Genomic DNA, 22,054 nt, shown 5'->3' with positions numbered 1-22,054 from the left:
CTTAAAAGTCTCAAACTGGAAGACAACTGCCAGGCAGAGACAGGCCTGGAGGAAGTTGATTGAGAAGGCCAGGGCCCACCCGGGGCTGTCGTGCCACTGAGGAAGGAAGGAAGTTTATAATTAAACATCTTCTTTGCTTTCTAGCAATAAAAACATACAAATACAAAGTATTACATAAATTAGTTCGATTCTTAAATGTTTTAAGATGTTTAAAAAATTGTTGGAATGGAAAATTTACTCAGAACATTCAAGAAGGTGTTGATAGTTTTTATTGTTTTACGAAATTTTTTAAATAATTATATTTTAAAGTGGTATTAACTATATTTAGTAATTGTAACGAGATCAGTGCTTGTTTTCACTTTAACTTTTTTGTTATATTTAAGGAACTCAACATACTTATCTTTCAAAACTTAAGGCATCTCCATTTTTTTAAAAATTTGCTATGTATTTTTCTTTCTCTTATCTTTTACTGTATTTTGAAATAACTTTTAAGATAATGATTTTTAGCAGAATTTTTTCCATCTTATTTTTTGAGTAGTTTAGGTACTGAAATTATTTATTATGAGTAAAAATAATTTGTTTATTTTTATTTCTAGATAAAGGAGTTTATGTAAATTCTTGTCGGAAAGTTAATAAAAATGTTGTTCTTCAGTGGGGAGAGATGCCAACATCTATAGGTAAGAAATATTTTTTTCTTTTTGATTTTACCGTCATTTATCTATTCTGTTTGAAATAATTATCAAGTTTGAAATGTATAACAGAATATTTTTTTGTTTATTTACAATACATATTATTATTGTAAATTAAAAGAATAATGGATTTAAATGTAACATTTTATTCAGTTATGATAGGAACAGTTACATATTATTCTGTGTAATTATATTTCCAAATTTCAATCTTGAAAGTTATTTTAAAAATATTCTTTCAATTGTATTGTATTATCTGCAGAACAGTTTAAGCAGTAGGAAGTTAATGGCTATTTTATAAAGGTAAAAACATTGTAATAAAACTTGAACTTTTCTTGAATTTTATGTTAATGTTCTAGGCAATTGTAGACAAATAATCTATTTAAATAATTTGATTTCTTCACAAATGCCAAAGTTATTAAAAAAAACATATCATTGATTTATAAAGAGTTGGATTAAATGAATTCTTAATCAATTGGAGGAAATATTTTTGTATGATAATGCAAACGAAAAAGGAATGAAGCTATTATAATCAAAGATATGCTTGCTTTTCATTTAGATTATGCTTTTACAATGTTGTTAACTACCAAACAAGAGTAGTAGCTACAGTTTCTGAGGGTGAAATTTTAAAAATTGCTTTTTATTAGATTATACTTAAAATATGCAGCTCCTCAGGGCTTCAACTAAATTTAGTTGAAAAGTTTACAGATCAAGTCAATTGATTCCTCATAGTTTTATTATTTCCTCATAGTTTATGATTATTTCCTCATAGTTTTTAAAACTCCAATATTATTACGACACGCAAAATTTAAATCACGCATTCAAGTAATAACTTTTTGATATGTTTGATTTGTGTGAATACTATCATAAGTACTGTGATACTATAACATCCATGCGGTACTTCAATCATTTTATCGGCTATTAATACTGCAAATTTTCTCAATGCTTTTTTTTTTTAAATCCCTTTATTGTTTATACATTGTTATGATATGCAAAATTCTATTGGCGCATTTATTAGTCCCTTATACAATTTTTTCTAATGACTTTGTCATAGTTATTGCTACTGATTTCCATGTGTTTTTTTAATTCATATTATTAAATTTATATACAATACCATATAATTTTACATACAATATTATTTAGAACGTGCATTTGAGTAATTACTTTCAAACGCATTTGATTATCACTAAATCCAAGCAACCTTTTAATATTAATAATTTTTTTTTAAATCAATGCTGTTGATTTTCGCGCTTTTTTTTTTTTTAAATCACTACATTATTATGGTATGAGAAATTTAAATCTCACATTTAAGTATTTTTATTTATAATTGTATAATTTTTCAACTAGTTATTTGGCATTTATCACTATTTATTTTTTTATATTTTTTAAAAATTTCTATATTTTTAATATGTTTTTAAATATATCAAAAATATTGAGATAATGTCTGAATCTCAAAACATAAATTTAATTAACCCCTTTTTGTCGCTCTCGATTAGTTATAAATACACTCGGGTTAATCATTCTTTTTTCAGTTATTCCTAGAAATTTAAAGTTTTTTTTTTCATGCGTTGACGATTTGCAAAGTGCGAAAATGGAGTAATATGTGGTTTTTCTCAATACATATATTTTTTTCATGTATCAATAAAAATGATTTTCCTTTTTATCCTTGTACAAAAGGATAAAAAGAATTTAAATACAAAAAAATATACATTGTGAATAAAAAATTTAAGATAATTTCTTCTAGCAATCATATGTCTGTTAAACTTGTTACTTGATCACCTAAGTTTAAAATATTACATAGTCTAAGAATAGTAACTGAAATATTTTACTTCATTTATTTATTATATTTATTTTTTATTATATTTATTTTTTATTATTTTATTTATTATATTTATTCTAATTTTTTTTCCTGGTAAGCCTGCTAGATTTCATTAATAATTATTTTAAAGCCTAATGACTTAGGTTAAATTTTTAAAAATTATTTTCAATTATTTTGTTAATTTTGAAACTTGTTTAATTAAATGAGAAAAAAATTCAACATTTTCAAAAAATTACTGTGTAGTAATTTTGGAAAATGTTGCATTACTGTGTAAATTTTACTTTGAATGGAATGTGAAATGCATGGAAATGTTTCCTCTGGCTACAAAAAAAAGCACTACAGTAAATTGTATCTCAATTCTAACTATTCAATTCTATTCTCTATTCTATATATTCCATATTTACTATGATTTCTGCTAAAACTGCAGTATATTTCGTTATAGTTTTAAACTTTTTATCTGTATGTTAATTTCACTTTTTTTAGTTTTAATTAAAATATGGGATATAAAATTAATAATTAAATTAATTTATTAATAATTATTTAAAATTATTAAAAAAAGGGAAATAAAATTAAAAAGGAATATAAAATTACATACGTTCCAAGTCTCCTGTTTTTTAACAAAGACTCCTATATTTTACAACTGTCTCCTGTTTACATGTATATTCTCAAATTTCTCCTTATTTGTTGAAGAAATTTTTAAAAAAGTTGGCAATGAAATATCCGCTGGTATACTCAATGATATAATAAATTGACGACCCTCATGATAAGTGAGCTGCAATAATTTTTTGAAATATTCTGTTTAACAGACTGTGTTAATTGGTCAAAAAATAAGTTCTGTCTTGAAAGTTTTTTAGAGTGGCACCCATGAATATTATTTATTACAATACTTGAATCACACTGCATACATTTAATTAACCCCTTCATAAAGGGAATCGGTTCACGTGATTTTGTAGTAAATACAAATGACTATACCATCAATCTCAGTTACTTCCTTAAATTTCACGGTTTTTAAAATCCTCTTTTTTTTATCTTTCTTTTAATGCCATGAAGACTCATAAAGTATGAAAAAGGAGTAATTATATAATTTTTTCAATATCTATATTTTTTTCTGTGTTGATAAGAAAAAAATATTGTATAAAAAATTTTATCTCTTTTAATTTTGTAAATGTTGCTTTTGTGCTTTAAAATTACCATCTTTTAAATATCTTCTATGTACAGGTGTGCAAAGAAAAGATATCACGCTAAATAACTTTTGTTCTAATGATCAAATTTTCATTTTTTTAGTGTCAATCTAAATGGTTTCTAGGGGTAACCTCAAATATGCTAATTATTAAGTGCTAACCATTAATTAAATTATGAATCAAACACAAAAATGTATTTTCTCTGCATTAACATATATGTTTTTTTGCATCTTTGGATTCTTAACCTTTCAAATATAGGAGGTAACCGGAATCTGGCAGGGTTGCCACTCCACAGGAAGATACAGGAAATTTAAAAATCACAGGAAATTTAAAAATCACCTAAAATAACAGGGAATTTTTATTTTTTCTTTATAAACTGAGAAAATACATGGAATTTTTTTTCTTATTTTTATCTTTTAAAAAATGATGACCACTCAAAGTGTAATCTATGGGATATTTAACCATGATATTTCAGCTGTACTAAACTATTTCATATACTATAGCATTATTTAGGTATGCTCAGCTGTTTTGCCAGCAATTAAAACTAATAAATATAGTTTGCCTAATGTAGCTCACACAAGAGTGCAGTAATTGTTGTTTCCTCTTAATATATTGCGTATATGTTAATTTCACTTTTTGTGTTTTTAATCAGTTTTCAAAAATACTAAGGAAATTTTTTAAAAAATTGCACCCACTCATAAAACCTGTTTACTGAAACATAATTTCACGCAAAAAATTTTTTTTATAGTTTATTATTTTTCTTATTTAATTGTAGATGAAAAATTTTTTATACCATATTAATCTATTTTTTTCAAGAAAAATAAGATAGAGATCAAATTATTAAAGTAAAAATTTTGATATCAATATTTTTAAATAGTTCTATTTAAGCAATTTTCATAGAATCTTAAGAACAATTACAATTTACTAATGTTCTAAATTCAGAAAAAACATTCTGAAAATACTTATTTTGATATTCTCTGTAAGTTTTTATGATTCTGTTACAAATTAATGTTGTACCTAAATTTTCAGGCATGAGTTTGAATCATTCAAAAGCAATGAAAATGAATTATTATCTGCATCTTCAGAGGTAGTTGGTGTGATAGTGACTAGCAAGAGGCAAATTCGATTGCAAAGATGATGCTGGAAATCAGTATGACTTTATATCCCGTTACTTTGCACCGTGGTTGGTAGTAACTGAGGACCCAGTTACTGGTATTTATCCTATCTTAATTATTTGACGTTAAATTTACAATTATGCAAAATGAAATAAAAAGTTGAGATTTTGAAATTTCTGCTTTTTTGATGATATATAGCCAGGCCTCAGTTGATCTATTTTTCTTTTAAAATAAATAATCTCAAGAAACAGAAGCTAGAAAATATATTTCATAATGAAAAACAAAAAACTTTATTACCTTATAATATGAAATATGAAAAGTTGAAATTATTTTAGTACTCTTGTTACCAGCCTTTAGATAAATCAGATAAACTCCCATATCTATCTGTTTTGTCTCTTGTCGACCGTAAATTTTTTTTGTCTTTCACTTTTATTTATGAATTTCTTTTTTAGACACTTAGCATTTATTCCTTTAAAAAAAAATTTTGGTTTCCTCATTTAGTCTGGTGGGTCTTGAGAATGGGTGGCTATGTTTTGAGTGCTCAAAACATGTCACTTTTAATACTTTAACAATTTTTAATTGTGTTATGAGTTAGTCACAACACACTGAATTAAATGTTTGAGAAAGTAAGAGAGTAGATGAGAGGCCGACATATAAGGTTGGTTTTTTCTGTAATAGTGTAAATTATTCAATTTTTCGCTAATTTTGGCTGCTGAGGGCCATTGTTTTCATTTCCGGTCATTGTTATTTTTAGTTGTATAACATATATTATTGCTTCTATTACTACTTGGATTTATTATAAAATGAGTAGTCACAGAAGCTATTAAAGTTTTTTCATTTCCTTTTTTATGTCTTTTGTTTGTTTGTTCCGTTTTTGTATGAGTATGCAATGCTGTTTAAGCTTAACCCAGTGTAGTTGATTTTTCCAAATTCCTTTTTGGAAATAATACAACTGTAAATGTTAAAAATATGCAGATGACAAGTATTGGTTGCATTTACTGTATTTTGTATTTACTATCTGTATAATGATTTGCAACCACGAACCAACAAAGGGGAAGCTTTTGTTAAATGTTGGTTATCATAAAGATGGAAGCATAGAAATTTTATCTAGAGAAACATATTATGGGTAATGGAAATGGGTAATTTTTAGAGCAGTTTGGATGCTGAAGGATTAAAAAGAATTCTTTTTGAAGTCAAGGATCTGAGGTCTGGTTATTTAAAGATAATAATTTTTAATATTTTATTTATTTGCTTGATCTTTTTATAAGAGAATTTATCTTTTTGTCATAAATTTAAGAGTCCTATTTTTTTCCTGAAAAGTTTTTTTAACCCTTGTTGAACAGCCTACTCAATTTTGGGTTTAGGACTACTAATGTTCAACTCCGTAGCCTTGTAATTTTGAACCCAACCCAGAAGACAAGGGAACTCCTGGATCAAATATTGGGAAAGATTTGGTTTTCTGGAGGACTTTGATGGAGCTAACCCATATTTGCGTTACATGGAGAATAAAACCTCCCACGTTTAGCCTGACGGCAAGGAGACTATATCCCATGATTCATCTGCCACTCAGTATATTTCGCGTCAGCATTGTGGTCGGTGCAAGCCGAATGCGGAATTTGAATCGACCAGCCATTGCCAGGATTCGATCCTGGTGTACCTCATTGGAAGGTGAACTCTCTATACCCTGAGCCATCACAGCTTGCTTAAAAAATTTTGAGATATTTTTTGTGAAATATGAATACATACTTCTATTTTGCATCTTTGGTATGTTTTATTACTAAAGAATTAAGATGATGTTGCTAGAAAAATAATATTGACTGAAAGGCAAATAATAATTAGTTTTCTTTTAAAAAAGATGCATGATTTTAGTTTCGTTAATTCTTTTTTTTTTTTGACCCTGAAGTTTTACTTTCTTTTAGAATAATAATCATTTTTACTTTTATTCACTTTATCCATTGTTCTAGAGTTGACTCCCGTTCCAACTTGTTCTGATTGATACTTTATTGCAATCATGGTTGGAAATTAAGGAAATATAATCACTGGTACAATGAACAAGTAACTAAAATCAGGGATGAGATTCTTCCGCGGATTTGCGGATTTCCGCTTTTTTTTTGATTTTTCCATTTTTCTCGCTAATTTCCGTGGAAATTTTTTTGAACAAGTTAAAATATTTTATGAGGAATTTAATTTTCTGCGGAGCGAAAGCATTGAAGTCCTCATTCCTCCCTCTGAAGTTTCTCAAAAAATCATTTCCTTGGGATAAAACTGGTTGACCTTTATACAGAGATGAGATTTTTTCGCTTTTGCCTTTCGAATTTCAGCCTTTTTATCAAAAACTCGGATTCTCTTAAAAGTTTCATTCTTTTCTCTCTATTCTAAAAAAAAGTTTTTGCAGTTAATTTTGTCCCCTGAAAAACTTTTTAACTACGTGATGAAAATCTAAGATTAAGGAATCAATTCATTCAGAATCTTTCAGGGAAGACATTTAGGGCATTCAAATCTTTTACATAATTTTAAATTTTTATTTATTTTAGTTTTAAAGCACGATTTTGCAGTTAATAATGAAGAATAACCGCCGTTCACAACAGCCAATCACATGTCTGAAAACGGCAAGCTTAACAAAAGTGATTTACAAGTCTGAATTTTCTTTTTCAGAGATGCAACCAATCACAAAATAGTTAGAATTTCATTCTTCAGTTTTACAACATCTCAACTTATTTCGTATTGATATATTGATTAATCTGATTATTTGTTTTCTAAAACGTTAATTCGTAAGTTTAATCTGGTTTTAAATCTTAATTCGATTTGTTTATTTACAAGTAATGCCTAAAAAGAAAAGACCTAACATTACTAAAAAGTCGCAACTCAATGCGAAAGCTAATCGAAAGCGGGAAAAACGTAAACTTCATAGTATAGAAGAAAATAATGCTCTTTTGCTTATACAACCTAATGATGATTCAACTAACAAAAAAAAAGTTAAACTAACAAAGGTTGAGCTAAAAGAGAATGTGTGTAATTGCTACACAGTCGCAACAACATCGACTTTCATTTGCCCACATCAAACCAGACCTGTAAATACAGAAAATGTGGTTGGAATGCACACTGTACCAATTCGCTTTCGCAATGTTGACAATGATATGGACCAAAATCCTAATCCACCTATTTTAAAATCAAAACAACATGAGTTTGCTGGTGATTTATCGAAATTGTTACCTATCAAAGTGGCAAAACATAGTCTTGGCAAAATGTTTTCAAAATGCAGTTATTGTGGAGCTTTGAGATTTGCTTCTGCAAAAGGGCGCTCTGTTAATTCTTGCTGCCATAATGATAACATACATATACCTCCGCTGCATGAATATCCTTTATTTTTGAAAAACTTACTTCTTTCTGATGAGCAAGAAGCAAAATTATTTAGGCAAAATATCCGTGTATACAATTCATCATTTGCGTTTTGTGATTATCATTTTTTTTAAACAAGTTTCATATTAAGATTATATCTGCACATTGATGTTAATTTCTGACAATTTTGGCTCATTTAGAGAACAAATAGGACATAGAAGGAACTGTAGTCAACGAAAAAAAGTGACATTGATATTGACACACTGCTTATTCTGCATTTAAGAAAATTAATTCTTTTCGATGATAACAGTTAATATTCAGTTTAATATTGAAATATATGAAATCAAAGCATTCTTGGTTTTGCGAAGCAAACCAAGCAAGAATTGCGAAGCAATTCTCCGGGGTTTGGCGAGCGTCAGCGAGCAGGGGGCGGAGCCCTCTAGTTTTTTAAATAAATATTCCGCTTTTTTTTTCCGAAAATTTAATTGTTAAAATAAAATAATCATATTTATTTACGATTTTCAAAGATAAGCAAAAAATTCAAACTACATCCTAGCTGCTAACCCTTCCGTATTTTTACTTATTTTAGCTATTTTCTCTTCACAGAAAATAAGATTTTCCGTATTTTTATTCATCCGCCGGATAGCTCGTATTTTTGCAATTCAGACGCCATGACCCTGTTGTCTGGCGTGAAAGCAAACGAGAAAAAAATGAATAAATAAAATAATAGAGGTGGATTTGGGGTGAAAATATTTATTTGCTCATTCACTTAATCTTGTGAATTTTTATTTATTATGTCGAAACAAAAACAATACAAACAAGCCTTTTAAAAATCCCAAGTCCAGTCTCTCGCGATTTTAATATCAATCATCGATTTCGTATTTACCTGATTTAAAAGTTGTGCTATGCGATTCTTATTTACGCTATTCAAACATCGCACATTATGATTCTTAGTTACGAAATTTAAAAATCCAGTATCGTTTAATGCATTTATGCATTTTTAAAATCGCTATTTTATTGTCAAACATCGATTTTCGTATTTGCCTGATTTAAAAGTTGAACGTTGCGAGTCTTATTCAGGCGATTTAAATATCGTACATTGCGATTCTTATTTACGAAATTTAAAAATCCAATATAGCGATTTGTATTTACGCGCTTTTAAAACCCTATATAGTGATTCGTATTCACGATTTTCGTATTTGCCTGATTTAAAAGTTGAACGTTGCGAGTCTTATTCAGGCGATTTAAATATTGTACATTGCGATTCTTATTTACGAGATTTAAAAATCCAATATAGCGATTTGTATTTACACGCTTTTAAAACCCTATGTAGCAATTCGTATTCACACGAGCTTAAAATCCTATGTCGTGACTCGTTTTTGCGGTTGTAATATCAAACATCGATTTTCCTATTTATACGAAATCCAATCCAATAAAGTAATTTGTATGTATGCTTTTTAAAATCTTATGTAGCGATTGGTATTCATGCAAGCTTAAAATTCTATGTCGTGATACGTTTTTGCTGTTGTAAAATCAAACATCGATTTTCGTACTTAAACGTGCTTTAAAATTTAGACATTGTGATTTGTATTTGTGCGGTTTGAAAATTATGCATCGTGATTCGTGTTTACGTGCTCTAAAAATTATGCATCATGATTTGTATTTCTGCATGCTTTAAAATTCTATATAGAGTTTCATATTCACGTGATTTAAAAGCCTCATATCGGGATTCATATTGTCTCAATTTAAAAATAAGGCATGTGATTAATATTTATATATTCATACAATTTTTAAATCAATCATCAGGATTTATAATCACATGGGTTTACAAGTTTAAAGATCTCACTCTTTTTGTCAAATTTTTGTGTGTATATATATATATATATATATATATATATATTTATTCATTCTTAGATTTCCTCTTTTTTACTTTCTGACTACTCTCATCCCTGCATAAAATAAATGTTTCAAAATGTGAAATGTAAGATTATTTCTCTCTCTCTCGTTTTTATGGTATTTTTCTTATTAAAGTAATTTTAAGTGAATAATTGTAAGAGAGTTGCATTTTTTGCTTACTATGAATTAATTCAAATAAAGTAAGACCTCTAATGTCTGAAGTAAGTTTGTTACATCCGACAGAGGGATGCCTGCAAATGGCGTAGTGTGGGTATCTCAATCTTGATTGGTTGTTGATTCTTTCACCATATATTTACTCAGAGACTTAACAGCAGAGACAGGTCCGAAGCCATGTGGAACATAAACTAATTATTGATAAAAGTTGCCAGGTACAAAAAAACAAAAATATATCATGGTTACAATAAAACACATAACCATATTATAAATCTAATAAGTTACGTAAAAGAAGTGGGCGAAAAAGAATTATATTTCAGCTGATTCGATGTACGCTCTGTATTTAATTAACTTATCGTTAATTAACATTCTAACTTATGTAGAGAAACTTGACTCAACTTTAATACGCCATTTTGCTGATAAAGATTAGTTGACATCATGGTTACATGTGTGGGTATGGGAGATCTTCTTGCAGTGCAAGTACCCAATTGAAATAATCATATTATCGAGGGAGCATTCTTTGACTAATTTTTTTTGACTTTGACCCAGTATTATGAGTATTATGAGCATTAAATTCTCAGAGCCCTATTTTTCACCAAAACTCAGTATTTCAGGTTTGGAATTTCCCTCAAGATCTTTTTTTTAAGTTACAATACCTTTTTCAAAATATTTTCAAAAGTAAAGTTTGTATATTTATTGTAGCAATATCTAATTTTGAATTCTTAGCTGATGTCATTGATTCAAAGTTCATTTCATTTATTTATAATGTTCATACAACTTCTTAATTATAATGAAATACAATTTATTAAATATATCTTTTTTGAGTATTTAACAATTCTTATTTTTAATATCACCGAATAATAAAACATCTATTTTTAATTCCAATAAAAGGGCATTGGAATTTAAATAGGAAAAGAAATAAATATGCATGGAAAAAAAAAAACACTTCAAAATCAATTTGATTAACAGAGATATTCAAATCGAAGAATTTTTTGTGATAATCTACTGTAATTGAAATAATTATAGTCAGGGAAAATGTGACTTTTTTCCAGTTTGCATATTAAATGTAACTTCAATTATCAGTATTTGTGTCTTCAAAAAACATTGACTATATTTGCATTTTTATAGGCTCAGGCTGACAAAAGTCATTGTTGTTGGAGATGTTGCTGTTGGGAAAACTTGTCTTGTCCGGCGGTAATTAAAGTCATGCTTTTTTTTTTATATATGTTTTTTTTTTTTATGTTGCTGTTATAAATGCAGAGTATCAGAAAATGATCTTATTAATGATCCTTTTTAGAGTAATGCATTGAAGGCAGAAAAAAAATTATTTTTAATGTACCTATTGCTTATTAGTTTTAATATATCCCTGTTTTTTTCCCCCTTTTTTTGTCAAAAGTTTTGCTTTTATACATCTGTTTTTCTTTTTTTTTTGTTTCTGTTATAAATGTGAAGTGTCAGAAGTTTTTAACCTATCTATGTTCCTATTTAGAGACAATTCTAAAAATACTTCTATAGCATAAAATAATTTTTTTCGATTGTTCAATTGCTTATTAGTGTGTTCACTATAACTCATGATTTATTCATTATTTTTTTATTCATTTTAAGGTTTTGTCTACAAGCGTTTGATACAAACTACAAGTCAACTATTAGGGTAGATTTTGAAGCAGAAAAATTTTATATATTATGAGTTCCTTACATATTGCAACTGTGAGTTTATTATCTTAAATAATTTTTAATCTTTTTATTGTTTAACCTTTAATTATTCAGCTGTTTATCTTTTAGATAATAATTATTAGTAGTAAGTGTTTGCACTAAGCTCACTATATTGTATAATCAGGAGTGATCAATTTTGTTTAATTCATATCTAAATTTAAAATAACCATAGAACTAATGCTCAGAAATAATGGCGATAATTGAGTGATTTCAATGAAACAGCTTAACCCATTTGTTCTCTCTTCCTCAGTTTGAAATCAAGCTGAAAGTGTCATCTTTACAAAGATGATGCTTTTTTTTAGCAGCTGTGATTTCCCTTTCCAAACTATAAAGGAGCAGTCCCTGTAGTTACTTTCGGTTTCAGAATGCAAATCGCTAGTGTTAGAGGTTTAAAATAGGCAATGGGGCCACATTTGTTCATCACACTTTCAGTTGCTAGTTTATGAGTTAGGATGTTAACCTTTGTTAATGTTTTTCATCTTTTGTATTTAATTTTTAAGGACTTGAAGAAAAATTAAATTAATTTAAAAACCTTATACTTTTTAGTAAAATTTATTATTAAAAAAATTATGCCAGAAAAACAGTCTTTTATATATATTAATTGTTTTGAATTATTGCTAATGCTACATTTGTTCCTTGCACTTTCAGTTACTAGTTTATGTATTAGAAGGTTTGTGTGCTTTGGTACTAGTTTAGATAACAGAACATAGATAGTAATGTTATTTTGGTTTAGGATTAAACTAAAGATTCATCATTTAGTTGTTTTTTTTAGTTACTTATTATTATATACATAAATTTTTACCATATTTCTTTATTTTATACTTTGAAGTATTTTTATTTCTAAATTACAAAAATAATGAGATTTTTTCTCTTAGATAATTGGAAAGTTTTGTTTATTTGTAACATCATAAAAGTATAAGTTGAAACTAATATAAATAAGAAACACACATTATTTTTTACATTATTGAGTGTGTATGAATAAAAATGGTTTGGAAACTTTAAATAGCAATATCTCAAAACATTTTCATCCAAGAGTAAAACTTTTCTAAAATACTTTCAAACACAGTTGAATAACTTTTGATCTATTCTTTTTTCCTAAGAACTCAAATAGGTAAACCTTATGAATGCAAGCTAGTGCAGACCATGTTTTTTGCTATAAAATCATATCATGCTTTGTTTTATTATATATTCCTTTTTTTTTAAATTACTGATTAGGAAAATCTGGAAAATAATATTTCGATCGTTCAGTCTGGAATGCTATTGAAAATTTGAGTTTCTTGGTGCATTACCTGTACTTTTCACCCAATTTATCATATCTCTCAAGTTACATTTTTTTTAAAAACAATTGTAAAATTTGTTTACTCGAAAATAATTCCATGTAAAAAATATTTATAGTTATTTATAATCATTTATTATATAATAATCATCAACCTTTTTAATTGTAAGGTGTACAAAATTTTATGTAATTATATTAGTATTAACCCGTTTTCAAACATCACTGTGCTTACCCTGGTCTCCAAAATGAGTCTAATAGAAAAATCCATTACATTCAAGTCTAGTGAATAAGGTGAGCTTTCATTGATGCCTTTAGCACTGTGTACTGAGCAGATTCCTGTTGGAAGACCGATTTTTAGATTCCAAAGAACTTGTGTAACCAAGCAAAATATTTATAAACATCTATAGATATATTTGGTTTTAAACTTTGTTTAAGATATTTCTTCTTGTTCCTCTGTAAATGAATGAAAAATATAGGTGAATGAAATATAGAAAAATGTGTTTTATTTTAGCTTTGCTAACTTTTTTTACCTCTTTGCTATTTAATTTTCAAGGATTAGCTGTGGAGGAAAGCAATTAATTTAAAAATTTTATACTACTTCTTAGTAAGATTTATTATTAAAAAAATTAGGCCAAAAACAATCTTATATATATATATATATATATATATATATATATATATATGTAAAATGATGCAGTCGGACCGAGCAGGAAAACAGACACAGGATTTTAATTAAATCAGAGTAACTTGTATTTGATCATTCTTAGTTGAGTGGGAGCGAAGAAGTGATGTTTACTCCATCAGCAAACAGTCTTTCTGGTAGGGAAAATCTTGCAAAAAATCCTAAAATGTCTCTATTTAGGGAAAAGAGGGAAATCTCAGAAATTACTATTGGTTAATAAACTTGCTCGAGTGATTCCCACGGCTTAAAAGGGAAAAAAGATCTTTATTTAAATTTATGCATAGTTGGGCCAAAAATAGATTTAGAAACATGATGTAGCTTTTAAAAGTGTGAGAAAGTATTTCGATTTGAATAATTAATTAGTAATAAAGTAGGAGTTGTTTTATAGCAAAGAAACTAACATAAAAAGATTAATAAAAGCTTTTTATGTTACATATATATATATATATATATATATATATATATATATATATGTAATAACAAGGCTACATCCTTGTTATCATTGTTGTATTCAGCTTGAATGATTCAGTTGTAAGCCATAATACGTTCTAAAAAGGTTTATTTAAAGGTAGGGTGGTGGTTATAACAGTTCACATCCGCACTCCACAAGGGAGGGGGTGTGGACAAAACTCCGAATGGTTCCGGCAGATCTTTTATGGAACACGTTAATCAGCAAGAGACATGCGAAAACCATTGCTTTCTCATTAAATACTTACAGATTTGGAGGTGAAAAGGCTCAGTCAGTGCATAGTTTGTAACTATACGCATTATCGGCAATCATTTAATGCTTCCTAATATGGAAGTGAATGAGGGACAAGATTCTAAAAATAACTACTCCTTTGTAATATAAATCTAATTATAATTCAATGTTTTCATCCTTGAAGTCCCATAATAGAATTTCTACACCTATTCTTTACCAAAGACATTTTATGAAAACGAAAGAGTTTTAATGGTTTTATTAATACAAAAGTATTTATAATTTTTGTATTACATATATATATATATATACACACACATATACAGTATACTCTCTATATTGCAAACTTTGTTATCTCTAAAACCCTTTTATGTCAAAAAAATACTTTTTCCCTTAGTATTGCATATCCACCTAGTATTAATATGAATTCCTATGTCGAATAATTTTCGAAGTAAAAGACTTTTTTCCTTGGAAAAATCATCACATGCCACCACTCAACATTACTGTGTCTCACGAGAAAATGCTGGCCACTTATTAAAACGTTTTATGAAATGCTCCGAGAACAATTTCAAAAACAATGTTGACAGGCCACGATGGTAGAGTTTTTTTTAAGCCGTTAAAAATTAGCCGTTGTATTGATTGTTAGGAAAAGAATAAATTTTTTATATATGCTTTTTAAAAAATGTAATAAAAACTAAATAATTAGTCTAATTTAATGAAAATTGGATTAAGAATGTTAAAAAAAAAATTTAATTTAGGAAATTAGAGAAATCTTTAAATGCTAGGAAATATGTAATGCCTATATAGGCATCACAACTTCTGAAACATTATTTTTCAGTTCTATAATCATGGAACGATTTTATATAATTAACTGCAGTAATACTAATAATAATGGCTCACGTTTAAAAAAAAAATTAATTCTAGTAAATTAATCTCAAAATTTTAGTGATAAATAGTATTTATTATAGGATTTCTGTATTACGATATAAAAATATTGTTTTCTTTATGTTGATTTAGTTCTTTTAGGTAATTTATTTATATTGCTTTTGAATAATTTGAATGGATGCATAGCAGCATTTTCAAACATTAAGAAACATTGACAGAATTTAATTATGTATTTATTTTGTCTTAGTTACTCTGCCACTTGGTTTAAGGTTATGTATGTGCATGCTTAACTTTTAAAATCACATTATTTAAGAGGTTTTTTTCGGAGCTCTTTTGCCAAAGAAAATAAATAAAATCACAGTTTAAGTGCCTTACACTGGAGGCAAAGCTATAATTCTATATTTTCCGTCTCCATCCATGTTTGGTTGTCCCGTAGCCACAAGGTGACTAATTCGCAAAACTGTCTGGAGTCAGCAGTCTGCTATGAATGTTTAGTTATTTAGGGTTAATAAGTATGTAATTGTTATGAATATTTTATACTGTTCTAAAAATTAATTTATTTCACTTGTTTCTTAAAATTTTTCATCATTTTAGATATGAACCTGGTAATGTTTGCCATATTTTGACTACATATATTATTAAAAGTTAACTTTCAATTTCTGAAAAAGTGTCCACATAATTTATAAAGTGGCTATAAAAATAACATTTACAAAAAAAACCTTTATATTATGCGACAATGAGCTTTTATAAAACAGCTTTAAGATCTCAAATGCAAAAGCAAAGCAAAAAGTTACTCAAGTAGCACTTTTAAGCTTAATGTACATTATATTTGGCTTTATTAAAAAATTAATCAATAACAATAACAGCAATTCAATCAATACAATAACAATCAATAACATTTTGGCTTTCTTAAAAATTAATCATTAATCAATAGCAATTTTGTTTCAATGATCCATTACACCACTAAAGAGTAAGAAGAACAATAAAAAGTTTCAGTTTTGTATCAGAATTAAAATTGTGTTACAATTTATATTTTACAGTTATAACCATTGTATAAAAATTATTTAAAAAACAAAACTTCTTTTATAAGCATTTTCAGGTTTTATGTTTTAATGTTTTACTTTTAAATAACGAAATGTCTCTTTTAGCTATGAAATTTGATTTAGGTTAAAATTTGATATTTAGGATTTCTTAATACCTGATATTTTTTTCCAGGCGAATTCTGCTTCTAAATTGACAGAAAATGAGGCTGTTAAAGTAGCAAACACAATTAATGCTGAATATTGGCCAGTATCTTCAAAAACAGGTTTGTAATCTACAGTTTTTTTTGTTTGTTTTTTTGCATTTCTTTTATTTTAATGTAATTCGTAACTTTTTTTTGCTTATTTAGTTTATGAATACTATTCTATTTATTTTTATTCTAACTTTATTGTAATTTTCAGCATTTTTAAGTGATGTTAAAAACAAAACAAACTTAAAAAATTGAAAACAATCTAATATATATATACAGTAAAACTTGTGTAAGTTGACCACTTGTGGTGCATTGTTTTAGTGGTCAACTTATAGAGGGGGTGGGTCATTGTTTACTTTTTCGTTTCCTATACCATGTTGCTATATATTTAATTTTTTTTTATACTTGATTCAGAAAATATGCAAATGAATATCTTAAGAAATGTGTTTAAACCTAAATGAACTTCAATTTGATACATATAATTCTAATATTTAACTAATTTTTTAAAAATTTTTTTTCGTTAGTTATGCATGTAAAGTCTTTAATAAATATAATTTTTTAAAATATCAGAACACAAAAACATGTAATTTGAAAACTTTAACAAAATAAAATTATTTGAACACTTTAAAATTTATTTACTACACTTAAAGATCAAAGACCATAAATAAAGGATCAAAGCATATTTCAGAGCATTCATTTACTCAAATGCTCACTTCACAAAGTGAATATTTTTAATAGTAATGAAAATTAAATCTATGAACATAGATGAATTTACCATTGTGTAATTATCATTTAATTTTCTTAAAAATGGAATATGAATAAAAAGGCAGTGTTTTTAAGGGATGGTGGCTATTTTTACAGAAAGGGAAGAGAGGGTGTATTTATAGGGATCAAAGGTTATAAAGGGCTTCTAAAATCGCTTAAGGAAAACTCAACATACACATATTTACATACTGATATAAATATATATCACATAACACCACCTAAAAAGTACATCCACCACCCTCCAAAATATTCCCTGTCCCTCTATAAACAAACATTGAAGAAAAACTTATCTTTAAAAACTCATTCAATTTTTAATATTGTCCATTACAATGTGTATTTTTATTACAAATCACAAAAGGGTTTAATTTAAAGACATATTTAATTAAAATTTAATGTTGTAAATTTAATTAAAAACTCAGAACAATATTAATAATCAATATTTCACATAAAACTGAAAATTAAATACAAGATCTTAATAAATTTAACTCAGTCAAATTTGTCAACCTCTTGTTTAATTGTCTAAATTATCTTGTATTTTAAAGATTTGTTTTCCTCATACTTGACAAAATAATTCACTAATATAAAAATTAAATTGTTTACTTTAATATTTTTTGAAAAAAGGATTTTTTTTTTAAAATTTCATTGAAATATCAACTGATTTTAAAATTAAATTAAAATCAGCATTTATTTAAAATAAAATCGTTACATATTTTTTTTTAACAAAAACTTAGAAAAGAAATTTCCAGTTTTAGTTTAGTCATTTAATATAAATATAAAAATTAAAATTAATTAATATAAATATTAAATTTATAGAATTAATAGAAATGAACACAGTTAAGGAATTTTAAACTCATCCCCTATGCATATAAATTTCTTCTATTTTATCCAGTTAATGCCATTGTCTTAGAAAAAAATTATTTTTTCTTGAAAAGCGCTCAATTTTCACGTAAATCACTTAACATAAAGTCTACTATGTGATACTGCACAATACCTTTTTACATTGCTTTTATTGTGACAATTTAGCTCCTCTGCTAGGTATTTATAGTTTTTTGAAATATTTTTCCTGGTATTGATATTCTTTAGTGTTCATTTTTTGAAATTAATAATGTTATGTTATTGCCAGAACTATAAGCAAGGCAAATGATGGTTATATATTTTAAAAATGACAAAAAGTTATAAAAGCCTTGATTTAGGGTACGACCCCAAGGCAGAGGTAAATACCCATTTATAAATACCATACTTACTGGGTATTTATCTGACCACATCTATACCCATGCAGTGTTTGGCTAAATTTGAATTGATAAAACTCTTAATAAATATAAAGTAATGACTATAAAATATGTAAACTTTTAATTGCTGCAATTTTTGTAGTCTTTATCAAATTTTCTTATTTATCTTCTTTCTCAGCGATGATACATATTATTTAAAAAACTATTTTAAGTTTGAATTTTTTTTTTGTTTATAAAAATAAATAATTATAATAAAGTTTGCATAAAACACTGAAAAGTTAAAAATTTTATAACTTATTATTTTGAACTTTTTTTTAAAAATTTTTCATGCAACAAATTTGTCCTAAAAATTTTTAAGCAGAGGAACTTTTTTTAGAGGAAAGCCTCAGAAAAAAAGTTTAGCTTTTAGGCACATTCAATCACCTAATTATTCTTTAGTTTAATGAGAACAATCACAAATTTATCTATAAAATGAAAAATATAGAAAATTAGAGCTAGGTTTATGCGTCATGTAAACTAAAATTGTAAAATAATGCTATTAGTTTTACCTATGCTATTTTCTCTTTGCTTAATCAGATGAAAGTATACTGCAAAATAAAAATCTGCAATACCTTTTTTGGTAGAATATAGATTTTAAAAATACTTGATTATTCTAAAATTCTCAATAATTCCCATTAAACTTTGTTCAGCAGTTTAAGCTTCTAAAAATGTTTTGAAGAACCTAATTTTATTATTGATTTTCTGAAAAAATGTATTTTCTCCTACAGAATTTAAAAGAATAAGTTTTATTTGGGTAACGAAATAGCAGGGTCTAATACTAATTCTTATTATCGGCATTGCAACAGATTTGTGTCTTAAACTATTTGTACAAATATTTTAAAAGCAAAATACGCAAATACAAAATTGAAAAAGTCATTATAATAATGTATTATATAGCTATTATAAAATTATAAAGTTTCTGAAAAACCTCAAAATTGAGACTTTTTGTCTTCTATATTTTTATATATTTCTTTTTATTCTTCTCAACAAAATCCTTCTTAAATTAAATCAATTTCTTATTTAATAACGCATCCTTTTAGTTAGTTTACTTTGACTTATATAGTGACTTATTCATATGAATTTTGTTTATTAATATGAATTTGAAACAAATGAGATTTTTTTAAAAAAAACTTCTTCTGACTCGTATCTATATATATTTGAAATATATTGTATTACAGAGTTCTCCCTATGAATAAAAAAGGGTTGGGCGCTTCCTCTCTGAAAAAAGCTTTTTGAGTTTTGAAAGGAACTCACATCAAAAACTGAAATTGGTAATATTATGTAATAAGTGAATTTTATCCCTGACAATTTTTAAATTACCTCATACTATCATAAATTGTCTCATACTATCTTATAAGTATATTTCAAAAGTAATTCTCTCTCATTATCAAAATCTGAGAAGAGATTGTTGTTAATAAAAATAATTAAAGGCATGCTAACAAACAAACTCTGTGCATATTTTTTTTCAATTAAAAGTAAACTAACAAAAAATGATTAATTGATAAACAGCTTGACAGCGTTTTTTAATAATTTTAACTAGAAATTATAAGAAAATAAACTTTAAAATGTGAATTTTTTGAAAAAAATTTATTTAGAAATTAGTTTTAAAATTACTTAAAAAAATTTATTAATATGCTCTTCCCCGACCTCCCCCTAAAAAGATACTTCTATTATAGAATGTTCACCAGTTGAGAATAGTCCAAACAAAGTAAATGTTTGTAAAAGTAATCTGAATTTAACCTATAAACACATAATTTTACCAGTGTGTAATTGTTATTTAAACAATGAATTAATTTTTTTGAAAATGGAATCTGAATAAAAAGACAATATTTTTAAAAGAGAGTGTCTTATTTTTATAAAAATGGCAAAGAGTACATTTATTGGGGTCAAAGGGCAAGCTGAAAGGGTTTGCCCTTCTTAAAAGGGTTAAGGAGAACACTGGTATTAAAATATACTGTTAATGAATTTCGTATAACAAAATAACTAAGTGTTGCATTTTTAGAATGTTTTTCAATGCCCTTGAAAAATTATAATTATTGGAGATAAGATTTTGTTTTTTCCGATCAATAATATAAAAAATGTTGTTTAGTGTGTCTTAAAGAGAATTTTCAAGCTCTTCCAACACTTATGTATCTTTGAATTATTAGTTATGTTCTATCATTAATATTGTTGAAAGTTTCATTGTTGTATTAATTTTAAAAGAAAAGTTTTGAATTACCTTTTTTCAAACTTGTGAAGTTTCTAATAGTGTTCTAACAGCTGAACCTTGATTATTTCCATTCTATTTATCCTTTTACTGTTATTTCCTAAGAGTGTAATGTAAACAATTGATAACTGTTTTTCCAAGTTTATAGCTTCTTGGTAAAGCTCAACATTATTTAATAATTTAAACAAATTTTTTTTTAAATCCATTTTGATGTTCATTTGATCTTTTTACTGTTACATTATTTGGGCAAATTAGTTAATGGTTTTCCCTACCATTATCGCATTATCATTACTTTAAATTAGAAGTCATTCAAGTATTATGTAAGCATAGTTTTGGCAATTTCGAACACCTCCCTTATCAGAAAAAAATTAACAAATTTCAAACCTTTTTCCATGTGTCAGGATATTGCATCACCCTCTGGTTTTTACTTTCTTTTCAGTACTAATTTAATTTAAGGATAAAATTCTAATGAAAGATATTAACTTTATGTTAAACAACTATTTTATACAACTAATAAAAGCTAATATAAAAACACTCCCTTTTCTTTTGCCATTTTTTTTTACTATAAAAATAGTTCAAGGTCAGTTAAATGGGAGTCTGTTTTAAATTTGGAAAAAGACCCTTATCCTTATCTACCCCTCTCCTGTGATTGGATATCAAAATACAAGTAGGGTGTGGGAAAACCAACAGGGAAAAGGAAATCTTCAACGAAACCATGTCTAATATTAGTCTTGTTTTAACCATGCATAGCATGCACTATTTTTAATATGTGCAACTTTTTATTTTATTTGCTTACGTGTGAAAAGGGAAGTTTTATTCCTATTTGAAAAGCTGGTAATTTCTGATGTATTTAATTTATATACTCATAATTATGAAATGGTAAAAAAATTTGCAATGTAGTTTTCAAAAAGCTCCAATGAGTAAATTCTTAAGGGTGAAAGGGGAATACATGATTTTTCCCTCTGACTTTTTCTTGTTGGATTATCTTTCACTTTGATATTTGGAAAGCCAGAATTTTTTGCAGACAATTTTTGTTTCTGTACATGGCTTTAGTTACCATTCGGTATGCATTTTTTTTTTCAAAGTTTAAATATAATCATTGCATTAACGTCATTTAACTT

At 26.7% G+C, this 22,054-nt stretch overlaps 1 protein-coding gene across 2 annotated transcripts in view; it reads left to right on the top strand.

Annotated features, from left to right (window-relative positions):
• LOC147801912 (serine/threonine-protein kinase mig-15-like) overlaps nt 1-22,054 on the top strand; it is a 90,779-nt gene that overhangs the window by 23,993 nt on the left and 44,732 nt on the right. For both annotated transcript variants that reach the window (XM_087155088.1, XM_087155089.1), the window contains exons 7-11: nt 597-677; nt 4,716-4,898; nt 11,339-11,404; nt 11,816-11,917; nt 16,679-16,769. In XM_087155088.1, the coding sequence (XP_087011214.1) occupies nt 597-677; nt 4,716-4,777 (143 nt within the window). In that variant the 3' untranslated portion in view covers nt 4,778-4,898; nt 11,339-11,404; nt 11,816-11,917; nt 16,679-16,769. The remainder of the gene's footprint in view (nt 1-596; nt 678-4,715; nt 4,899-11,338; nt 11,405-11,815; nt 11,918-16,678; nt 16,770-22,054) is intronic.

This window comes from Parasteatoda tepidariorum, chromosome 11, assembly GCF_982258835.1.
Source record: "Parasteatoda tepidariorum strain Cologne lab strain chromosome 11, Ptep-v5.0, whole genome shotgun sequence".
Lineage (NCBI taxonomy): Eukaryota > Metazoa > Arthropoda > Arachnida > Araneae > Theridiidae > Parasteatoda > Parasteatoda tepidariorum.
Note: the sequence above shows the minus strand (reverse complement) of the source record. Positions and strands in the feature narration are given on the sequence as shown.